This window comes from Xiphophorus maculatus, chromosome 21 (assembly GCF_002775205.1).
Source record: "Xiphophorus maculatus strain JP 163 A chromosome 21, X_maculatus-5.0-male, whole genome shotgun sequence".
Classification (NCBI taxonomy): Eukaryota; Metazoa; Chordata; class Actinopteri; order Cyprinodontiformes; family Poeciliidae; genus Xiphophorus; species Xiphophorus maculatus.
The window spans coordinates 26,344,717-26,366,452 of NC_036463.1; the positions used below are offsets into that span (position 1 = coordinate 26,344,717).

Consider the following 21,736-nt stretch of genomic DNA (forward strand, 5'->3'; position numbering starts at 1 on the left):
ACCATGTCGGATCAAGAACAGGATTATCAGAATGACATGTGTTCTACATGTAAAATCTGTGATTTTATGGTATAACACGGGTACCATCACATACTCTGAGAGCTTCAGATCCAGAGCGTCACTGTTTGAAGATCAGATCTCCAGAGGAAATTTCTCACTGCTGCTGAGAGGAGTGAAGGTTGATGATGAGGGAGAATATCAGTGCACTGCATATGTAGTTGTGCAGCAAAGTGATATGGAAATAGGTCGAATAGGAATAGTTCCACTTCGCACCTATTATATAATTGTTGTTCACCTTGCAGTAGAAGGTAGAACATCTTCATTTAAAAACATTTTATTTAAATCATATTTTGAGACTTTTTATTTTTTGGTTCCTTCTTCTGCTTAATAATTCTTCATTTTCTCATATTGCCTGCAGCTCCAGTCTCTGACATCAGAATCCATCAGGATGGAAACAGGATCACCTGCAGCTCAGAGGGGATCTACCCTCAACCTGAACTCACCTGGTCCACTGAGCCTCCATCCAACACGACTCTGCAGAACAGAACCACAGTCCATCAGACTGAGGAGAAGCTTTATGACATCAGCAGCTCTCTGACGGTTCCAGACGGTTCTGATCGGATCTACAGCTGCACCATCAGAACCAGGAGGAACCAGAGGAGAGCAACTTTAAATATTCCAGGTCCAGAAAGTTCTGATACCATTTAATAAACTTAATTTGACTTTTAATTGAAACCTCAACATGAAACATGCAGATTACTGCAATATTTACAAAAAGCTGCTTCATGAAATCATACTTTAATCCATCCATCCATCCATCCATCCATCCATCTTCTTCCGCTTATCCGAGGTCGGGTCGCGGGGGTAGCAGCTTCAGAAGGGAGGCCCAGACTTCCCTCTCCCCGGCCACTTCTTCTAGCTCCTCCGGGGGAATCCCGAGGCGTTCCCAGGCCAGCCGAGAGACATAGTCCCTCCAGCGTGTCCTGGGTCTTCCCGGGGGCCTCCTCCCGGTGGGACGTGCCCGGAACACCTCACCAGGGAGGCGTCCAGGAGGCATCCTGACCAGATGCCCGAGCCTCAACTGGCTCCTCTCCATGTGAAGGAGCAGCGGCTCTACTCTGAGTCCCTCCCGGATGACTGAGCTCCTCACCCTATCTCTAAGGGAGAGCCCAGCCACCCTACGGAGAAAACCCATTTCGGCCGCTTGTATCCGCGATCTCGTTCTTTCAGTCATGACCCAAAGCTCATGACCATAGATGAGGGTGGGAACGTAGATCGACCGGTAAATCGAGAGCTTCGCTTTTTGGCTCAGCTCTCTCTTCACCACGACGGACCGGTACAGCGCCCGCTTGGCAGCAGACGCTGCGCCAATCCGCCTGTCGATCTCCCGCTCCCTTCTTCCCTCATTCGTGAACAAGATCCCGAGATACTTGAACTCCTCCACCTGGGGCAGGACACCCCCCTTGACCCGCAGAAGGCACTCTACCCTTTTCCGGCTCAAGACCATGGCCTCGGATTTGGAGGCACTGATCCCCATCCCGGCCGCTTCACACTCGGCTGCGAACCGCTCCAGCGAGAGCTGCAGATCATGACCTGATTAGGCCAGTAGGACCACATCGTCTGCAAAAAGCAGAGACGAGATCCTAAGGCCACCAAATCGGATCCCCTCAACACCTTGGCTGCGCCTAGAAATTCTGTCCATGAAAGTAATGAACAGAATCGGTGACAAAGGGCAGCCCTGGCGGAGTCCAACTCTCACCGGAAACGAGCCCGACTTACTGCCGGCAATGCGGACCAGACTCTGACACCGGTCATACAGGGACCTGACAGCCCGTATCAAAGGGCCCGGTACCCCATACTCCCGGAGAACCCCCCACAGGGCTCCCCGAGGGACACGGTCGAACGCCTTCTCCAAGTCCACAAAACACATGTAGACTGGTTGGGCGAACTCCCATGCACCCTCCAGGACCCTGCCGAGGGTGTAGAGCTGGTCCACTGTTCCACGACCAGGACGAAAACCACACTGCTCTTCCTGGATCCGAGGTTCGACTATCCGACGGACCCTCCTCTCCAGGACCCCTGAATAGACCTTGCCAGGGAGGCTTAAGAGTGTGACCCCTCTGTAATTGGAGCACACCCTCCGGTCCCCCTTTTTGAACAGGGGGACCACCACCCCGGTCTGCCAGTCCAGGGGAACTGCCCCCGATGTCAATGCGATATTGCAGAGTCGCGTCAGCCAACACAACCCTACAACATCCAGAGCCTTAAGGAACTCCGGGCGGATCTCATCCACCCCCGGAGCCTTGCCACCGAGGAGCTTCTCAACCACCTCGGCGACCTCGTCCCCAGAGATTGGAGAGCCCAACCCAGAGTCCCCAGGCTCCGCTTCCTCAGTGGAAGGCATGTTGGTGGGATTGAGGAGGTCTTCGAAGTACTCTGCCCACCGACCCACAACGTCCCGAGTAGAGGTCAGCAGCACACCATCCCCACTATAAACAGTGTTGGTGCCGTACTGCTTCCCCCCCCTGAGACGCCGGATGGTGGACCAGAATCGCTTCGAAGCCGTACGGAAGTCTTTCTCCATGGCCTCTCCAAACTCCTCCCACGCCCGAGTTTTTGCCTCAGCAACCACCCGAGCCGCATGCCGCTTCGCCTGCCGGTACCCATCAGCTGCTTCCGGAGTCCCACACGCCAAAAAGGCCCGGTAGGACTCTTTCTTCAGCCTGACGGCATCCCTCACCGAAGGTGTCCACCAACGGGTACGAGGGTTGCCGCCGCGACAGGCACCGACAACCTTGCGGCCACAGCTCCGACCGGCCGCCTCGACAATGGAGGCACGGAACACGGTCCACTCAGACTCCATGTCCCCCACCTCCCCTGGGACGTGTTCAAAGTTTTGCCGGAGATGGGAGTTAAAGCTCCGTCTCACAGGGGATTCCGCCAGACGTTCCCAGCAGACCCTCACAACACGTTTGGGCCTGCCAGGTCTGACCGGCTTCCTCCCCCACCACCGGAGCCAACTCACCACCAGGTAGTGGTCAGTGGACAGCTCCGCACCTCTCTTCACCCGAGTGTCCAAGACATACGGCCGCAGATCCGATGAAACGACGACAAAGTCGATCATCGAACTGCGGCCTAGGGTGTCCTGGTGCCAAGTGCACATATGAACACCCTTATGCCTGAACATGGTGTTCGATATGGACAATCCATGACGAGCACAGAAGTCCAACAACAGAACACCATTCGAGTTCAGATCGGGGGGGCCGTTCCTCCCAACCATGCCCCTCCAGGTCTCACTGTCATTGCCCACGTGAGCGTTGAAGTCCCCCAGTAGAACAAGGGAGTCCCCAGGAGGAGCACTCTCCAGTACCCCCTCTAAGGACTCCAAAAAGGGTGGGTAGTCTGAACTGTCGTTCGGCCCGTAAGCACAAACTACAGTCAGGACCCGTCCCCCCACCCGTAGGCGGAGGGATGCTACCCTCTCGTTCACCGGAGTAAACCCCAACGTACAGGCGCCGAGATGGGGAGCAACAAGTATGCCCACTCCTGCCCGACGCCTCTCACCTTGGGCAACTCCAGAGTGGAAGTATGTCCAGCCCCTCTCAAGGAGACTGGTTCCAGAACCAGAGCCGTGCGTCGAGGTGAGACCGACTATTTCTAGCCGGAACCTCTCAACCTCACACACTAGCTCCGGCTCCTTCCCCACCAGAGAGGTGACATTCCACGTCCCAAGAGCCAGTTTCTGCAACCCCCTTTAATATCTTTCAATATTATTTATTGATGGAAACATTTTTAAATTGTTCCTGATTTATATAAAATTAGTAGTTAATGGCTCTGCAGATGATTTTATTGTTGATGTTTGTGCAACATTTTATTTATTAAAGATTTCACTGATAATTTCTCTCTAAAAGCTGTTAAAGTTTCAAACTTTAAGTCTAAAATAACTCAGTAACTTTGACCTTTTTGTTTTCCATTTCAGCCTCTGTTGATTTCTCAGGAGCTGAAGTTACAATCTGCTGCACATCTTCAGATTATTATGGAACCAGTTTGGTCTGGAGGTTCAACCACAGTCAGATCATCCTGACCAAGACTGACAGAAACATCTCCAACATCTCAGAGGAGTGGAGGAAACATGTGAGGAATGTTTCAGCGTCCGGCAGCCTCACCTTACAGGATGTGACCTCAGATCAGGAGGGAGTTTACAGCTGTGAGCTCAGTGGTGATGAGGAGACGATTATAACTCACCTCTATCTGAGGAGGACTGGAGGTAACAGGATTCAGGATTTAAGGTTCATTAGATGGTAAAAATCTCATATTCTAAACTACAAATGAGTCTTTAAGCTAAACTCCTGAACTTGTTTGGTTCCAGAGAATCTGGTGGTTCCTGAACTCATCAGACGGACGGTGGTTTGTGTTGTGATTGCAGCAGCAGCAGCTGGATTCATAATGTTCTACAAGAAGAAAATGGAGGAAAGTGAAGCTCTGCAGCTTTAACCCTTTCATTCACATTCAGAGAGTGGTTTTGTTTTAATGCCATTCTCACATTTTACCCGTCAAGATGATTCATGAGCTTTGATGTAGTTTTATGCTCATGTTTTTTTTTAATTCTTTGTCACATTTGCATATATTTCAGATCTTTTTCCTAAATGAAGATTTTACTGTATGTTTAACTTCTGCCCAGCAGGGGGCGCAGCTAAACATATCATTTATATCCAACCAGCTAAACTTTCTCAGAACTTTATTAATGCCATGATGTTCATTTCTGTAGAAAGATTTCTACATAATTTTTTGTTATTGTATAAATACTTTGTTCTTTAAATAAAGCAACTAAAATTTTAAATGCCTCCTTCATCTTTCTAACATTGATCACCAAAATACATGATGTTGGTTTTTGTTTCTGTTTAGACAAAAAAAAATAAAACTTGTTACGTTGTACAATATTTTGCTTCAGAAATTTCCATGTCAGTAGGATTCATCAGACTTGTTTAAGATGAATAAATGAGAGAAACTTTAGAGTTTATTCATAACTCATGTAACAACAACACATTACATCATAAATATGGAACTTTGCAGAAAACAAAACATCATGTTATTAAGTGCTGTATTCAAATTATATGTACAGACAGTAAGACGTAGGTAATAGATTTTTTTAGATAAGTAAATCAATGACATTCAAAATATAAAAGTTGCTTCATTTGTTGAAGGTTCACAGTTTTACTTTAATCAACTGAGAATAAGATGATAAACTTTTATTTTTAACAGTTTTCTTCGTCACTGTGTGTCTGAAGGGAGTCATAATGTTGTAATGACTGGTATCATCCTTAAATATTAGATTCCAACTGTACATTTATTTATAAACATATTTAAAGTTAAATAAAATACAGTCAAGAGTGTTGAAATTAGTTTTGAAATGTTGCCAGTTCAGTCCCACATTAACACAAAGGAATGAATGTTTTTATGATTTTCCTCAGACACATCTCCACAGAAAGGTTTCCTTTCCTTTTCCTTTTCTCCTTTCCACAGAAACTAATTTCTGTGGAAAGAAATGAGTTTCTGTAGGGAAACAGTTTGGGAGGGAAGATTTTCATCTGGAAATGTTCATCATGTGAAAAATGTTTGGACGTCCTGATTGTGTTTCTTCTACCATATTTAGAAATTTGAACATGTAATAAAAATTTTAGCAGGACTGAACACATAACTGAATAAAATACATTTTAAAAAAGTGTGAAACAAAGTCTCACAATATAACATCAAACACTGATGGATCCTTCAAGCCAAGTTTTTACACTGTATAATATTAACTATTCATGCTTCAGATTAATCTATTTATGTTTTATTCCATTGATTGTAACTCAAAATTATTTAGATATTTTTTGTAGATCATATTTTAAATAATCTAAAGTAAATGTTGTTTGTAAAACCTAAATACTCAGGAACAATTTTACTTGACACTTTTGACTGGAGTTTGTAAAGCAGGAGATTCAGCTGTGGGTATTAGTGCATGTAAAGGTCTGATTGATTATGAATTATCAAAAATAATCAGCTAAAAGCATTTAAAATTGGGTCTCCAGCATTTACAGACTGTAGCTGTTTTCTCTAACCCAGAGAAATCCTGAGGTCCGATGGGCTCATCACCAGAACAACATGAACCTTCACAAGTCAGAACCTTCATTTCTCTCCTTCCTGAACAAAAGATAAAACAAATACAGATACAGACTTTATTAGTTTAAATAAATCATTGAACAACAATCATTTCATGTTTTATTGAACTTTTCCTGATCAGTTAAAAAATGTTTGCTTTGAGACAAAATGTATCTTTTATCAGACAGGAAAGTCTTGGTTCACTTTCTGACATCAGAATTTGATTTTCATATGAAAATAAAATCATACTTACATGACATTCATAATCCTTATTGTTTTAAATCATAGCAGCCCTGAAATGTGTGTTAGAGGAAACCATCAGTACAAAGCAAAATGTAACCATTCAGAAGTTGTTGCTGGCTGATTTTTACCTTTTCATCTTTTACAGCAGAAATAAAGCAGAGAAGAAAATATCACTATCATAAAAATGATTCCAATCACCAACCAAATTATCCAGGATGATTTATCTGAAATGAAAAGACTCATCAGAATTAAACTGTCTGGATGTATTTTAAAGTTTCCTCAGTATTTGTGTATATTTAATGTTTTCTTTGTCTCCTTACCGTCTCTCCTCACAGTGATCTGGGTTACCATGGTTTCGTCTTTGTTGCTAGTCTCACAGCTGTAGTTTCCCTCCAGATCAGGATCTAGTCCCTGCAGACTGAGGTCTCCATGCTCTGAAACATCCTTCACATGTTTCCTCCACCTCTCTGACACGGACCGGTTCCTTCCCGTCTGGTTCAGGACCGTCTGATGGTTGAACCTCCAGACTACAGTCATCACTGAACCGTTCAGCCCTGAGCAGGGAAGCGTTGTTTCATCTGTTGTCACGGTAACTGATGCTGAAAATCAGAAATGGGTATTAACTGGTTACCTTTTCTTGAGTAAGTCTCAATTTGTTGGTTGGCTAATTTGAACTTTTTCTTCAGTAAAAATATGTTGAAGCAGTTCTACTCTTAGTTCATTATGATATTTGTCTGTCCGGCTGATAATATATTCAAAAGAAAACTGAAAAATGATCCCAGATTCTGTTACTCAAACTTCTTTGCCTCCAGTGGAAAAGAAAGAAATAACCAACATGAAGCAGAGGAAAGTCTCAGTGTGATCTCTTGTGGAATCAAATACTCACATAGTTTCCTGAACGTTGCTCTCCTCTGGTTCCTCCTGGTTCTGATGGTGCAGCTGTAGATCCGATCAGAACCATCTGGAACCGTCAGAGAGCTGCTGATGTCATAAAGCTTCTCCTCAGTCTGATGGACTGTGGTTCTGTTCTGCAGAGTCGTGTTGGATGGAGGCTCAGTGGACCAGGTGAGTTCAGGTTGAGGGTAGATCCCCTCTGAGCTGCAGGTGATCCTGTTTCCATCCTGATGGATTCTGATGTCAGAGACTGGAGCTGTGGAAAGATAAATGGAGAAGTTAAAGTACAAACCTCCAAGGTTTTTATTTTATTTATTCATCCGTAGCTCATACCATCCACACTCAGTCTTATTATTGACTCTTCATGTCCTTTAATGGTGCTGATGTAGCAGCTGTATCTTCCCTGATCCTGAAGCTGAACTTCTCTCAGCAGCAGGGAGGCGTTTCCTCTGGAGATCTGATCCTGAAACAGAGACGTTCTGCCTCTGAAGTTCTCGTTCTGGGGACCCAGTTGGTCCTGGTTGTCATAATAAGAATGAACTCTCAGCTCTGAGGATTCCAGCTGAGTCCAGTGGAGGATGGGTTCACCGTAGCTCTGGAAGCTGCAGGGTAAGATGCAGCTCTGCTTGAAGTTGCAGGAAATTTCTGCATCTGACAGTAGAGCTGCACAGAAACAGATCCAAGGTCAGATCAGAGAAATGCTAATAATGTTGTGCAAACGTTTAAAGTTGAATTTAATTTAAAATCATGTCAGATTGTAAGATCTTAATCCATCGTCTGAACCTGGACAGCATGGACAACAACCTGAAGTTATTCAAAAGGTTGTTGGAGACGAGATCATTGGCTAAACTTAATTAATTAATCATTGTGAAATGCCTTTAAATAAGATTTTTACCAGCAGCTTGTGCAACTCGGTGATAAAATCCCACTCATAAGTTAGGATAAACTTGTGAGTTTATCCTAACTTATGAGTTGATATTTCAGAAAAACTAAACAATGTCACATTCTTGTTTATTTTCTGTTTTTTAAGCAAATCCAACCTGCAGGCAGAGCAGATCTGGTGATCTGATATAACTGAACTGATCACAGAAAACTGATCAACTTTGATTTTAAACAGAATATAAATATCTTAAGAAAAACTCACCAACCTGTTGCTCTTATTCTATAAATCTGTTCTCACTGTATTCATGTTATGAGGTTTACATTTACAGTATAACAAGACAATAAGACTGTTTCAACATCTCATCCTATCAATATATAACAAAAATGTACTAATAAATAAAAAAAGAATAAAACATAGAGGAAAAAGAGAAAAACATTACAAAAACTCACCTATTTTCCAGAAACTCATGAAAACCAGAAAAGTCAGAAACCAGATTGTTTTTATCTTCATGTTAACTGACTGACCAGCAGGATGTGGAAAACTGAACCAACATTATCAAGAGAGTGAGGAGAAATGAAAAGCAAGACATGTTGGAGCAGATCCTCAGGAATGAAATATTTCCTCCTAGATTCTCAGGGCAGATTAACGTCTGCAGGATCTACATGAACAAACATGAATCACAGCATCAAGTTCAAACATGTAAAGTGACTGAAGTTTTATTTTTCTGAATCTGTGGGGAGTTTTTGTTGTGAACTTAGCAGAACTTTTCCAACTAGGTGTGTAACTTTTATAAAAACTATTTTGTTTGTTCATTTTTCCATATTTGTTAAAACTGTGACTATGTTGTGACAGAATGAGACCAGCTATCGATTATTTTAGGGCAACCAGGCAGAGGAACAAACATCTACATTTCAGTTTCATCCAAATGTTCTGCAGTTTTATATTACAGGGACCAAATGTGGATAATAAACTATTTATTTGAACAAACAAAACTCATGGATCTGTTTAGGGTGCAGAGCTATAAGCAGTAGATGTGTTTGTCACAGAGGCTGGGAACTGTTTGGACCTCACAGGCTCCCGTCCTGCTCTGCATGTTTACACATCATCTACCTGGAAATAAAACATTTTTATATCTCAGACATATGGATGGACCATCAATAAATCTAAACTCAACAATAATAAACCAACACAAAAACCTGCAGTGAAACAAAAGAAGCATCTTTACACATTTAGCTTTAGATTATAATTTCATCATTTTATTTTAAAGCAACTTGTTTAATTTGTGCAAATTAAATTCATAAACTGAGATCAGTTTTCAACACAATTGAAGAAAAGTAAAATATTCGACATAAATGTTGACAATAACTGCTGCACAATTTTTACATCTAGAAAGTTGTTGTTACTTTGAGTAAAACAAAAATTAAATATGAAACACATGAGAAAAAAACATGTTTTTGTTTGTCAATACAATGACTTTATTAACTCAAAACTTTACTGTTTTATTGTGACTAACTAGAAAAAAGAACAACATTTCATATTAATATTATTTTGAAAAATAAAAATTTAACTTCATAAAATAAACCAGTTTATAGCAAACAATTAGAAACTTAAAGCTGAAGTAACAGAATAAACATCTCGTCTTGTTGCTGCAATAAATGAATAGAAAAAAATTGAAAAAGTAAGAAATTTCAAATCAACAAACCAGGTTTTATTAGACTTTTCCTTTAGTTGAACTATTTAATAGTTTTAGAGCCTGAAATATATTTAACCAATATAACTCAATCATATCTTTATTGTTAGATTGTATTTTATGATTCCCATCTCTAAAAGGCATTTAAAGTGATAAACAAGACTTTTGTTTTTTTTACCTAACTAAAAGATGTGAGGAGTTTTCTACTTTTCTGTTTTTCAGTTTCTTTGCATCAGTAGGAACATCAAATAATAAATATTTGGTTCATAAAAAGTTATTAACTGTTGTGTGACTGAGACAAAAATAAGATTAATGTTTCATTTTCTTCTCTAAAGCATAAAACTATTTCTGATAAATATTAGCATAATTCCAGATTTATATCTGATCTGCCTGCAGGGATTAATGATGAAAAAAGTTTCTAAACTGTGAAACTAAAAATAACTCCTCTGAAATAATTAGTGAGTTTAGTAAGAAATAATAAAACATTTATCATAAAATAATGATCTATAGTTTAATTCCTGCTAACAGCTTTTATCTTGTTTTTTTATTTCAAACCAGATGAAGTTTAACCTGAACTGTTGATTCATCCTGATACGGAGAAAAAACGTTTCGTTTCAGTTCTGTGTCGTTTTGTGTTGGTTTTTTATTTCAGTGGATTCTTTATGTTCTGGGTCGTTGTTGTGTTTTCTGTGGATTCCTGTCATTTTCCTCTCATTCAGCTTCCTCTAGGCTCCGCCCCCTCACAGCTGCAGCTCATCTGTTAGGCTCCGCCCCTTCACAGCTGCAGCTCATCTGTTAGGCTCCGCCCCTTCACAGCTGCAGCTCATCTGTAATGGCTGCAGTTTTCCAGGACTCTGTGTAGACTCTCTCTCTGGGTCATGCATGGTCAGGCTCATCTTTATGTTTTTCATTTCTTCTTTTACTTCATCCTTCATCTTCTGTCGTATTTCTTCCAAAGGCTTAATGTTACCTGAGCTGCAATAAAATACATCATAGACAGTTTTAGAAAAAAGTAATTATTCCTAAAACTACAATCTTTTTTCTCATCTTACTTTCTTTCTGTCTTTATTTAAGTGAGAATTAAACATTCACTTTAAGCATGCAAAGAAAATGTTTCATCTACTGTCAGAGTTTTTGATGCTTTACTTACTCTATCGCTTCACTAAAATGTCCAAATGATTCTGATTCTCCTTTTTTTGAGTCCTTCTCCTTCTTTTTGTCCTTCTTTGTGTCCTTCTCCTCATCCTTCTCTTTGTCCTTCTTCTTGTTACACCTGTAGCAATAAAACAAGGACAGGAAATGAATGCATGAATCGGTTTCTTTGGGACAAGAGAAATATTTAGCTTATGAAGAAGCGTCAACAGAAGCAGAGTTTATGCAGGAAACTGAAAAGAGAACAATAGTTTTACTTTTTCTTTAAAAAAGCGGCTGCTGCTGCTCCTGCTGGTCCAGTCAGACCCAGAATCACCTTCCAGGCTAAACCTCCTGCCGATTCTGCAGAGGAAGAGGAGAAACACTGACTGTCTGCATCGTTTATAACTCACTTTAATTCATAAACAACAAAAAAAGGTTCCAGCAGTTAAACTTCGTTCTGCAGCAGCTCAGAGAAATGATTTCAGTTTCAGTAATATTTCAGTAATATTAACAGACTCTGAAATAAACCTGTATTCATTTATCATTTAGGTTGTTTCTTCATCTGCATTCCTGCAACATAAAACTCATCCCTCCACTTTTTAAACTAGTTTCTACAAACAGAGAAAGTTAATGACATGTTTTAGTCTGAAGTAAAATGGAGGAATTCATGAAAATTATGGGTTTAATTTACTTTTTAAATGAATGAAAATATTATTTTATTCCTCAAACATATTTTGTGATTTTCTGTGATTTTCTCACCTTTTTTTTTTAGGGTTTCCATCCTGATGTTCCTCCTGGTTCTGATGGTGCAGCTGTAGATCCGATCAGAACCGTCTGGAACCGTCAGAGAGCTGCTGATGTCATAAAGCTTCTCCTCAGTCTGATGGACTGTGGTTCTGGTCGGCAGAGCCGTGTTGGATGGAGGCTCAGTGGACCAGGTGAGTTCAGGTGGAGGGTAGATCCCCTCTGAGCTGCAGGTGATCCTGTTTCCATCCTGATGGATTCTGATTGTAGAAACTGGAGCTGAAAATAACAAAATGCATTAAAAACTGAAACACCAAAGAAAAGCAGCTGGAAAATATTAAATATATTTAATAAAACATTTCTACCGTCTATTTTCAGGTTTATAAATGATTCTTTATGTCCTGTGCTGGTGCTGGTGTTGCATTTATATCTCCCCTCATCCTGGATCTTCACCTCCTTCAGCAGCAGGGAGGCGTTTCCTCTGGAGATCTGATCCTGGATCAGTGATGTCCGGTCCTTAAAGTTCTGGTTCTGCTGACCCAGCTGGTCCTGGCCGTCATAGTAGGAGTGAACCACAGAGTCTCCAGCTGACGACGCGTTGGACCAGTGGATCACCAGATCAGAGTTGAACTGGATCTGACAGGGCAGCAGGCAGTTCTGTCTGAAAACACAGGAAACCTCCGGATCTGCAACAGGAAACAGGAAATGAATAAGAAACTCTTTCAAATTAAATGTTATTATTGTTTTAGGTTATACGTTCATCAAATCATTTTCACAATCATTAAATCAAGATGGTGCTGAACGCTGAGTTCTTAAATCAACAGTTTTCCCCTGGGGGATTGGTTGCTTTAACTAGGCCACTCCTCTAAGGAAAACGCTTTTGTACAAAAGACTGTTAATTATTTGTTTTCAGCCCTCTGGTTTAGGTTTTCTTCATCAAAGTATTTTAGGTGCAGTATTTTATTTCAGCCACTGGGTGGCTTCATGTTCATATTTGTTGCATCTTGTTTATGGATCTGAATATTGAGTGATGCGGTTCTGAAGGCTGACTTGGTTCATAACCTCTTTCTATTGTCTGCGTCCATTGAATGAAAGTAATACTGTTGCTGATTTAGTTCGGTTTTGTAAATGTCTCAGAGCTGTAGTTGTGCTTTGTCCCGTTGAATATTATGGTCGTTTGCTGTATTTTACTTGTATTGTTGAGAGCTAAAGTTAACCGTTTAGCATTAAGTTATTAAGCTCAGTTAATTAGTTGCAGCTGTTATTTGTGTTACCATTTCCAATTGAAATGTACGGAAGAGTACGGAGCCCTCTAGGGGACATGGGGATTTTTTTTCTTTTGCATTCCCTCGCAACACTGTACTGGTCAGTTATGCAGCATAATTTAACACTGTAAGCCTTTCTTACGGTGGGCGCCGTATTTTATGCTTTAATGGTTATGTGAGGTTTTTCCATGAATGTTAATCTTTTTGTGAAATATCTGAAGTTTTATATCTTTGTTTAGGATAGAAAGGCGCCACAAACCTACGATATAAACAGAAACTTTCCGTAAGTAGGAAAGAAATAAAAATACATTATAATTTGGACTATTTCTGAGTTATTATCGCGGGTAATAAATCATCTGACAGTTTTGATTGTGTCTCTGTTGTTCTAGTCTGAATGGTTTAAAGAGCTGCTTTCAGTGCCGCTCCATCTTAGCCTTAACAGACATAAACATGCAGTAAAAAATAAATCGATTTTCAATCAGTGTTTTGCACCAAACAGTTTTTATTATTAAGTTTTTATTATTAAAAACACGACAAACTAATGATGGTAAAGGGCCGCACTGGGTTAACTCTGGAATCTCATCTGTCCGTGTATCAATCAACTCCAAACCTTTTCTTTATTCTGTCACAATTATTGATTTATTCCATTTTGATGATTATGCTCCAAACTTTGCAAGGACTGACCGCCCCGCTCACCGCTTCCTAAAACACACAAAGCCAGTATCCTTCCATTCATACCTGGTGACGTCACTCCCACGTCGACACACCTAAGTGTCAAAGCCTCCTGCTCCTGTCATATCAATAATTACTTATTTCATTCATATGGCTCTTACAGAGCCTCAGTGAAAACTTGTTTATTATTATTAACTGTTTGGTGCAAAACACTGATTGAAAATCGATTTATTTTTTACTGCATGTTTATGTCTGTTAAGGCGAAGATGGAGCGGCACTGAAAGCAGCTCTTTAAACCATTCAGACTAGAACACAACAGAAACACAATCAAAACTGTCAGATGATTTATTACCCGCGATAATAACTCAGAAATAGTCCAAATTATAATGTGTTTTTATTTCTTTCCTACTTACGGAAAGTTTCTGTTTATATCGTAGGTTTGTGGCGCCTTTCTATCCTAAAGAAAGATATAAAACTTCAGATATTTCACTAAAAGATTCTAACATTCATGGAAAAACCTCACATAACCTTATATTAAAGCATAAAGTACGGCGCCCACCGTAAGAAAGGCTTGCAGTATTCAATTATGCTGCATAACTGACCAGTACAGTATTGCGAGGGAACGCAAAAGAAAATAAATTCCCCATGTCCCTTAGAGGGCTCCGTATATAGAAAACCATAAAGTCCAGGGTTTGATTTTTTTATTCTGGTGAAAAAGATTTGAATTAAAACCCAACATGATCTGAGACAGATGAATAAATATCAGAACCTCCAGCTGATGAAACACTGTAATTTATTTAATCTGTTTTCTGAAACCAATCAGCTTTACTTTATAAAGTTTTTCTAGTTTAAATCTCTACAGTCTGAATTCAGTAACTAAGGAGTGATGAGAGAAATCCTGATTTCACTTGGCTCTATTTCCTCAGTCAGTGAAACATCGTCAGTGTTTGTTCAGAAAAACACAACAAACTATGATCATGTTTATGTTCATGTTCATGTTCATATTGACATCAGAATAAGAAGCTGAATATTTTGACTCACCTGCTTCAGTAACGGCCAGCAGAGGAACCAGAACCAGAACCAGAACCAGAACCAGGAGGGTTTTAAGGACAGATTTCTCTGCCATGTCGTCGTTCAGGATCAGCTGTTTACTGATCAGGAGTTCCTCAGAAGAGCTTGATGAGGGTCACGGTTAATAACAGCTGCATGCAGAATGTTGAGACGCCACATTGGATGAATTCCCTGTAATTCGCCGTCACTGCAGCTGCAAGGCGGCAACAGGAGGTTCTGTTCGTTAGTCAGAGAAAATTCCTAACTAATCGAGAATCTGCCAGAAGGTTTAAAACAAGTTCAAGGTCCTCTCAGCTGATCTGCATGTCCTGATGTGGATCATTTGGATCTGAAATGTTCTGCTCAGAACTGAAATCCTGATAACTGAGGAGTTCTGGAGAACAAAACGGGTCGGCTTGTTCTGATGAAGGTTCTCCTGATCCGATTAGCATCTGAAGGGACGAGCCGGATGAATTCAAACCTTCGACGTTTGAGTCTGTTTTCATGTACAGAAGTGAAGACAGAATAAATGAGAATCCTGCAGACAGGTTGGCTGATTTCACTGGAAGAGGATCTGAAGCTGCGTTAGAAGCAAACCGGTTCTGAAGAAAACCAGAACCGGTTTGCTTCAGAGGTGATCTCAGTCAACATGGAGGTTCTGGCTGCAGGTTTGGACAACTTCATCCCATCAACACACATTTAAACGTTTCTCTGACCAAAAACCTGCTGAAATACATTCAGGAATTAAAAATCAGGAGAATAATTATAATCTAATCTGGAATAAAAGATCCTGGGGTTTCATAACTGAGGAAGAGGAGTTAGATTCTTTCACAGATGATCTGTTTTATACTATACTGTCACAACATATTGACAGATTTCACAAATATGTAAAACACTTTTTTTTCTTATTTATTTTTTAGATAAAAGTTACAAACTGTAGCTAAAGCAGGAGAAACTGGAAATCGAGTTAATAAACTCGGATATTTTTAGCAATTTCATTTCCAGATGAATTTCTGCTGGATGTTGTGAAGCTGTGATGAATGTTCAGTTCATCTCCAGCTGATTCTGGTTCTGTTTTCCACAGATTCTCTAACGGTTTTTTGGTTTTTCAGCTGATTTATAATCGGACTCTGTTTCCATGGCGACCAGAGATTAAACAAACACAAGAAAAAAATTTATCCTGCCTGAACTATAAATTCACAGGTGGAGGTAAAGAAATTAAAAGCATGGCCACTGATATGACTGACAGCGGCCCCTAGTGGACACATTTAAAACTGCCATGATAAATGAAGAGCAGAACAGTTTTGGACCTCACAGGCTGCCGTCCAGCTCTGAAGGCACAGAGCTGATGTAGCGTGTTGTTTACACATCATTAATGGCAATAAAACATTATTATCTCAGATATATTCAATTCAATTTGAATTTATTTTATTAAATCTAGCACATCAAACAACAATATATGTTTTAAAGTAACAGGAAATGTTGCTTGTTACATATGAATGTAAAAACTCAATAATAAATCCAATCAAACATTCATAATGAAACAACTGTTGCATATTTACACATGTAATTTTAGATTATCATTTCATTTCAAAGCAACTTGTTGTAAATTAAAAAAACACTATAAAACGGAAGTAACAGAATAAGAAGCACCTATTATTATATTTAGCTGCAATAAATGTTCAGAAAGTAAATTACCCATAATCCAGTTCAGCACCGTCTTTATACAGCAAATACATTTTATTAGACATTTCCTTCATCATTAACATTTAATCTATAAAACTTCTATTTTAGGACTTTCTGTATGTGAAAGTTATGAGATCAATATTACCTTTTATTTTCTTTTTTTATCCTATTTTGTCTCATAATTCCCATTTTTAAAAGGCAGCTAAAGTGATAAATATGACTTTTATCTCATTAAAACATGTCAGGATTTTTTGAAACTTCTTTGAATAATTATTAACATTAAACAATAAAAATATTTGGTTCATAAACATCATTAATGACCTATTGCCTGTCTGAGACAAATCTGAGATTAATGTTTCACTTTTTCTCCTAAACATAATAAAATCTTACTGGCTGATAAATATTAATATCTGATCAGATTTATAGCTGATTTTCTGCAGGGATCAATTATGAAAATGGTTCCTAAACTGTGCAAGTAAAAATAAAGCAGTTTAATACTTTGTTATTAAAAATATATATATTCAAGGCAGAAAAAATAAAGCACTTCAACATGAAATAATGATCTTAATTTGCAGTTTTTGTCTCTTTTCCTTCAAATGAGATGAAGTTCTTGAAGTTCTGAAAGTTTTATTAAGGTCCAACTTTCTGCTGTCATGAACTTCAGTTCTGTGTCATTTTGTGTTCAGTTGATTCTTCATGTTTTGGATCTTTGTTGTGTTTTCTAGTTTTTCTGTCTCCTGTTTGTCTGGTTTTCCTGTTTCCAGTCATTTTTCTCCTTTCTCTCCCTTTAGGCTCCTCCCCCTCACAGCTGCAGCACATCTGGAATCACTTCTGTGTTTCCAAGCTGTCCGTCTCTCTGGGTTCCTCAATGACAGAATTTTCTTTATTTTCCTGTTTTCATTCATTCTTCCTCCTGTCAGATCCTTTTGTTTTACCGTTTAAATGGACCATCTCCGTCTCCCTGCAACAAAATTCATCATCATACACAGTTTAGTTTATATTAACTTGTTTTCTTTAGAACAAAGTCATATTTCTAAAAACCAAATAAAAATGTGATTTTTACCTTTTCAATAGACAAGGTAAAAATCACCTTCATCATTTTCTGAATAAGTTAAACTTTTTTTGTTTTTGTTTTTTTTTACATTTTAATTTGCTTTGTGAATTTAAAGGAGATTAAATTATGTTAGTTTTCCCTCCCGGTCTTGTTACAAGAGAAAAGAAAAACAATGTTTTTGAGATAAAATAAATAAAGATTGATCAAAATATTATTTTCACTCGATAGCTAAATGTATAATGTTGATGAAAATCCTGGTTTCTCAGTCAGTAAATGACAAACATTCACTTTAAACATTTTAAAAAGTCTTTAATCCACAACACTGAGAGTTTTTGATTGTTTACTTACATTTTGTTTTCAGGTTTTCCACCTGATGCTGATTGTGATTCTGATCCATTTTTACTCTTTTTACTTTTACATCTATAAGAATAAAGCAAACATAGAAAATGAATAAATGGCTTGTTTTGTGTAGGACAAGAGAATTATTTAGTTCAGAGAAAAACAGCAGTGAATTTAAAAGAAAAGATAGAATTTAGTTTTACCTTTTACATAAATACCCGACTACCACTCCTATAATCAGTCCAGCCACTGCTGCTGCAACCAAACCACCAATCAGCTTCTTGTTGTGAAAATCTTCTTGATGTGAACGTCCTGCATAAAAGAGATGGAAAAGTTTAATGTTCCTGTGTGATTTAGTCATTCTGCAGGTTATTAGACTGTTTCACAGATGAGAAAATAATATTTATTATATAAAGGAATGCCATCATTGTACTGTATTCTGATTCAGTTGTTTCTGTTATGTTTGGAAATAAAATGTATTCCTGCTCCTCATTCTAACCAGTTTTTACTGTCAGAGAAGAGAAAATAAAGATTTAATCTTCTTCTGAAAATTGAAACAAACATAAGTTGTTGTTCTCCATGGTTTTTTCACCTGTTTTGTTTAAAGTTGCTGTTTTGTTGTTGCTCCTGGTTCTGATGGTGCAGCTGTAGATCCGATCAGAACCGTCTGGAACCGTCAGAGAGCTGCTGATGTCATAAAGCTGATCTTCAGTTTTCTGGATCCTGGTACTTTCATTCAGAGTCGTGTTGGATGGAGGCTCAGTGGACCAGGTGAGTTCAGGTTGAGGGTAGATCCCCTCTGAGCTGCAGGTGATCCTGTTTCCATCCTGATGGATGTTGATGTCAGAGACTGGAGCTGAAAATAGAAGAAAATGCATCAAAAACCAAAGAAAAGCAGCTGGAAATAAATGGATGATATTAATTCAGTCCCACCTTCTGTTTTCAGGTTTATAAATAATTCTTTATATCCTGTTCTGATGCTGGTGTAACATTTATATCTTCCCTCATCCTGGATCTTCACCTCCTTCAGCAGCAGGGAGGCGTTTCCTCCAGAGATCTGATCCTGGATCAGTGATGTCCGGTTCTGAAAGTTCTGGTTCTGGTAACCCAGCTGATCTCTGCCTTCATAGTAGGAGTGAACCCCAACATCTCCAGCTGAATCTTGGTACCAGTGGATGAGCGGATCAGAGCCAAGCTGGATCCGACAGGGTAACATGCAGCTCTGTCTGAAAACACAGGAAACCTCTGGATCTGCAACAGGAAGTTAATTATTTAACTTCGGTTCAGATATCATGTTTAGGTTTTTCTGTCACTAAATCAGTTTCATAATCATTAAATAATTAAGATGCTTCTCGTTCAGTCGGTCCAGATTCTCAGGCTGTTCACACTGTAAATGGTTACTAAAGGGTTAAATGCTCCTGGTTGTTCGTTGGTCCAATAGTGACACCTTGTGGTCATTAGGGCTTTTATTTTGAAGAGCGGCTTGTTTCTTCTTCGTGTGTTTTGGCCATAATGCGCTTCCTGTTTGTGTTTTGTGATAAGATCATTTGTTTATTTCAGAAAGTATGAAACATAATTGGTTTATTTGTTTAAAAAGGAAAACTGCTGAAAGGTTAAAGACACAACATATTTTTAATGAACATTAATCTGTTTTATTATTATTTAACATAAACTTGTTGTAGGAACCATTTATCTGGTTTTCCTGTGTTTGTCTCCTCTAGGGGGCGTATTCTGTCTTGTGTACTGAGTATACCGGAAGTGGGATGGGTTGCTAAAGGTCAAAGGTGATTCTGTTAGGCGTTGCTAAGAGGAGAACTGTTTTCTACTGAGCTTGGTTTTGAGTTATGTTGATTTGTTTTGGTCTAAATGGAAATAGCAAAATGCAGGACATTGTGAAGAAAGTAGATTTTGTGATTGAAGTAAAAATGAAAAACCAAAGTCTTCCAGGAACATCAGCTGCCAGAAGCATAAAATATAAGATTTTAGCCGCTAAACATGTGATACATTGTTTTGTTTTATATTTGTTTTAAAAAACTCGCAATGAATTTGAGGCAAAACTAACAAAATGAACTTAAGCAAAAACTATTTTTCCATCAATCCACCATATTGTGAATTATAAAAAATCACATTAATTCAGTGAAATAATTAAGAACATTTTCAAAAACTACAAACTGGAATAACTTCAGATGATTAAAATAATCAGAAAACAATTTAATTTTAAAGGTAAAACACTGAACTACTTTCCCAAACAGAAAGAGTTTGTAGATTAAATAGTTTAGATTTATGTGAGGAAACTGGTTCTGTTGCTTCACTTCCTTCGATAGAAAGAAAAAATGTCTTCAATCATATTTGATAAAATTTCACTGAAGAGCTCAGACTTTAATCTTTTACTTTGATGCTAAAGATCTGAATTAGTTAACGACACATTTCTAAGTGGATCTTCCTGAATCCACAGAGTTTGATTTTATTTCAGGACTTTAATCCAAAATAAAATATATTTGGCCTTTTTCTGTTTAAAGTGAAAGTATAGAGAAAATGTATGAATGCTTTTGTTTATAGCAGATTGTAAAATGATATATATTTGTGTAGGAAACCTGACATCTGGTTCCCCATATTCAGTATTAATTAATAAATAGGAAGCCTAAACTAAAAACCTGTATTTATTAAGAAAAAGAAAAAATATAGTTATTATCTTGTTTCTATGCAGCTTGAATGTTTTATGTCATGGTTAGAATTAGAAACACACATAATCACATGTAGTGTTATATATTTTATAACATAATTTAAATTAAACTTGTTGAGCAGAAAAAGTTTCTTTTGAGTAAAACTTTAATATTATCGTCACTATGAGCAGCTGAATGAAAATCAGATCCAACAGCTGGAGAAACTTTGTGTCTTTATTTAGTCGATTCTGAAATAAATCAGGTTTATTTTATAAAGCAAATGTTTTCTTTCAGTCTGAATGAAGAAAGTCTTGGTAAGAAGCTGAGAAATAAATCCTTCTTCAGTAATCTCATTATTTCACAGTAATATGTTGTGAAACATCGTCAGTGATTTTGTTTCCTGGTTTTCATTCAGTTCTCAGATTGAAAAGCAGAAGAAAATCACAACAAACCGTCTTCATGATGACATCAGAGGAACAAAGAACAATAAATGTTTAACTCACCGGATCCAGAAACAGGCAGAAGAAAAAACATAAATAATTTAAAGTAAAATGTTTCTGCCATGTTGTTGTTGATGATCCGAAGTTAACTAGAAGTATTTACTGGGAGAGTCACAGTGACTAAAGAAACTGATGATTCACAAAGACGTGCAGAACGTAGCAGAACCACATTCCATGAAGTCCTGTAAACCTTAGGAGACACAACCAGGCGTGTTTCTCCTAAAGAACAAATCAGAAAGTTGGAGTTGTAGTCAAAATAAATTTCTACCTAATCAGGCGACTGCTGAAAGTCTTAAAACTTTTACCTGCAGCTCTTCTTTTCATGATAAAAGCTTTTTGCTTCTGTTCAAGTTCTTGATGTTCATGAGAAAATAAACATTTTCACAAAGACAGAAAATGTTCAATTGTTTGCCTAAAAAATCCAAACAGTTTATAAAAAACTAGATTAACATGCAAAATATGAACTGTTTCAAACTCTGAACATAAAATCCACAACTAAGAATTAAATGATATCATTCTGATGGTTGTGGAGCAGAGAAGTTTCTCCCTGATGCATAAAGGAAACTTATATTTATTAATAATGTTAAATAGCTACATGGGCCATTTTACTGTTTCTGCTACTTTTTCCTACTACTCTCCATTTATGCATTAGTTGCAACTATTTCTTCTAACATTTATATGCTGCCTCTGTTTTATGTTTCTGTAGAACCGGCCGAACCAACCAGCTGCTTGTGAGTCTAATTCTTTGCTTTAGGTGTCATCAGCTGAAAGAGCTGCT

At 38.6% G+C, this 21,736-nt stretch overlaps 3 protein-coding genes across 3 annotated transcripts; 1 reads left to right on the forward strand and 2 right to left on the reverse strand.

Moving 5' to 3' along the window:
* Positions 1-235: 235 nt before the first annotated feature.
* On the forward strand, positions 236-4,594 carry LOC111606300 (CD276 antigen-like). The gene is made up of 4 exons (XM_023326823.1): positions 236-308; positions 419-682; positions 3,980-4,267; positions 4,370-4,594. Exons 1-4 carry the CDS (start codon positions 236-238, stop codon positions 4,492-4,494), a joined length of 750 nt encoding a protein of 249 aa, XP_023182591.1. The 3' UTR covers positions 4,495-4,594.
* A 414-nt stretch (positions 4,595-5,008) lies between these two features.
* LOC102237760 (CD276 antigen-like) lies at positions 5,009-15,290 on the reverse strand. The gene is made up of 8 exons (XM_023325865.1): positions 14,708-15,290; positions 12,095-12,415; positions 11,745-12,008; positions 7,612-7,929; positions 7,271-7,534; positions 6,705-6,983; positions 6,395-6,608; positions 5,009-6,183 (listed from the first exon to the last, which is right to left on the reverse strand). Exons 1-7 carry the CDS (start codon positions 14,790-14,792, stop codon positions 6,517-6,519), a joined length of 1,623 nt encoding a protein of 540 aa, XP_023181633.1. The 5' UTR covers positions 14,793-15,290; the 3' UTR covers positions 5,009-6,183; positions 6,395-6,516.
* Positions 15,291-16,159: 869 nt separating this feature from the next.
* On the reverse strand, positions 16,160-21,068 carry LOC111606140 (CD276 antigen-like). Its single transcript, XM_023325864.1, has 6 exons — positions 20,962-21,068; positions 18,729-19,046; positions 18,388-18,651; positions 17,999-18,107; positions 17,805-17,876; positions 16,160-17,363 (listed from the first exon to the last, which is right to left on the reverse strand). Exons 1-6 carry the CDS (start codon positions 21,020-21,022, stop codon positions 17,300-17,302), a joined length of 888 nt encoding a protein of 295 aa, XP_023181632.1. The 5' UTR covers positions 21,023-21,068; the 3' UTR covers positions 16,160-17,299.
* Positions 21,069-21,736: the final 668 nt, after the last annotated feature.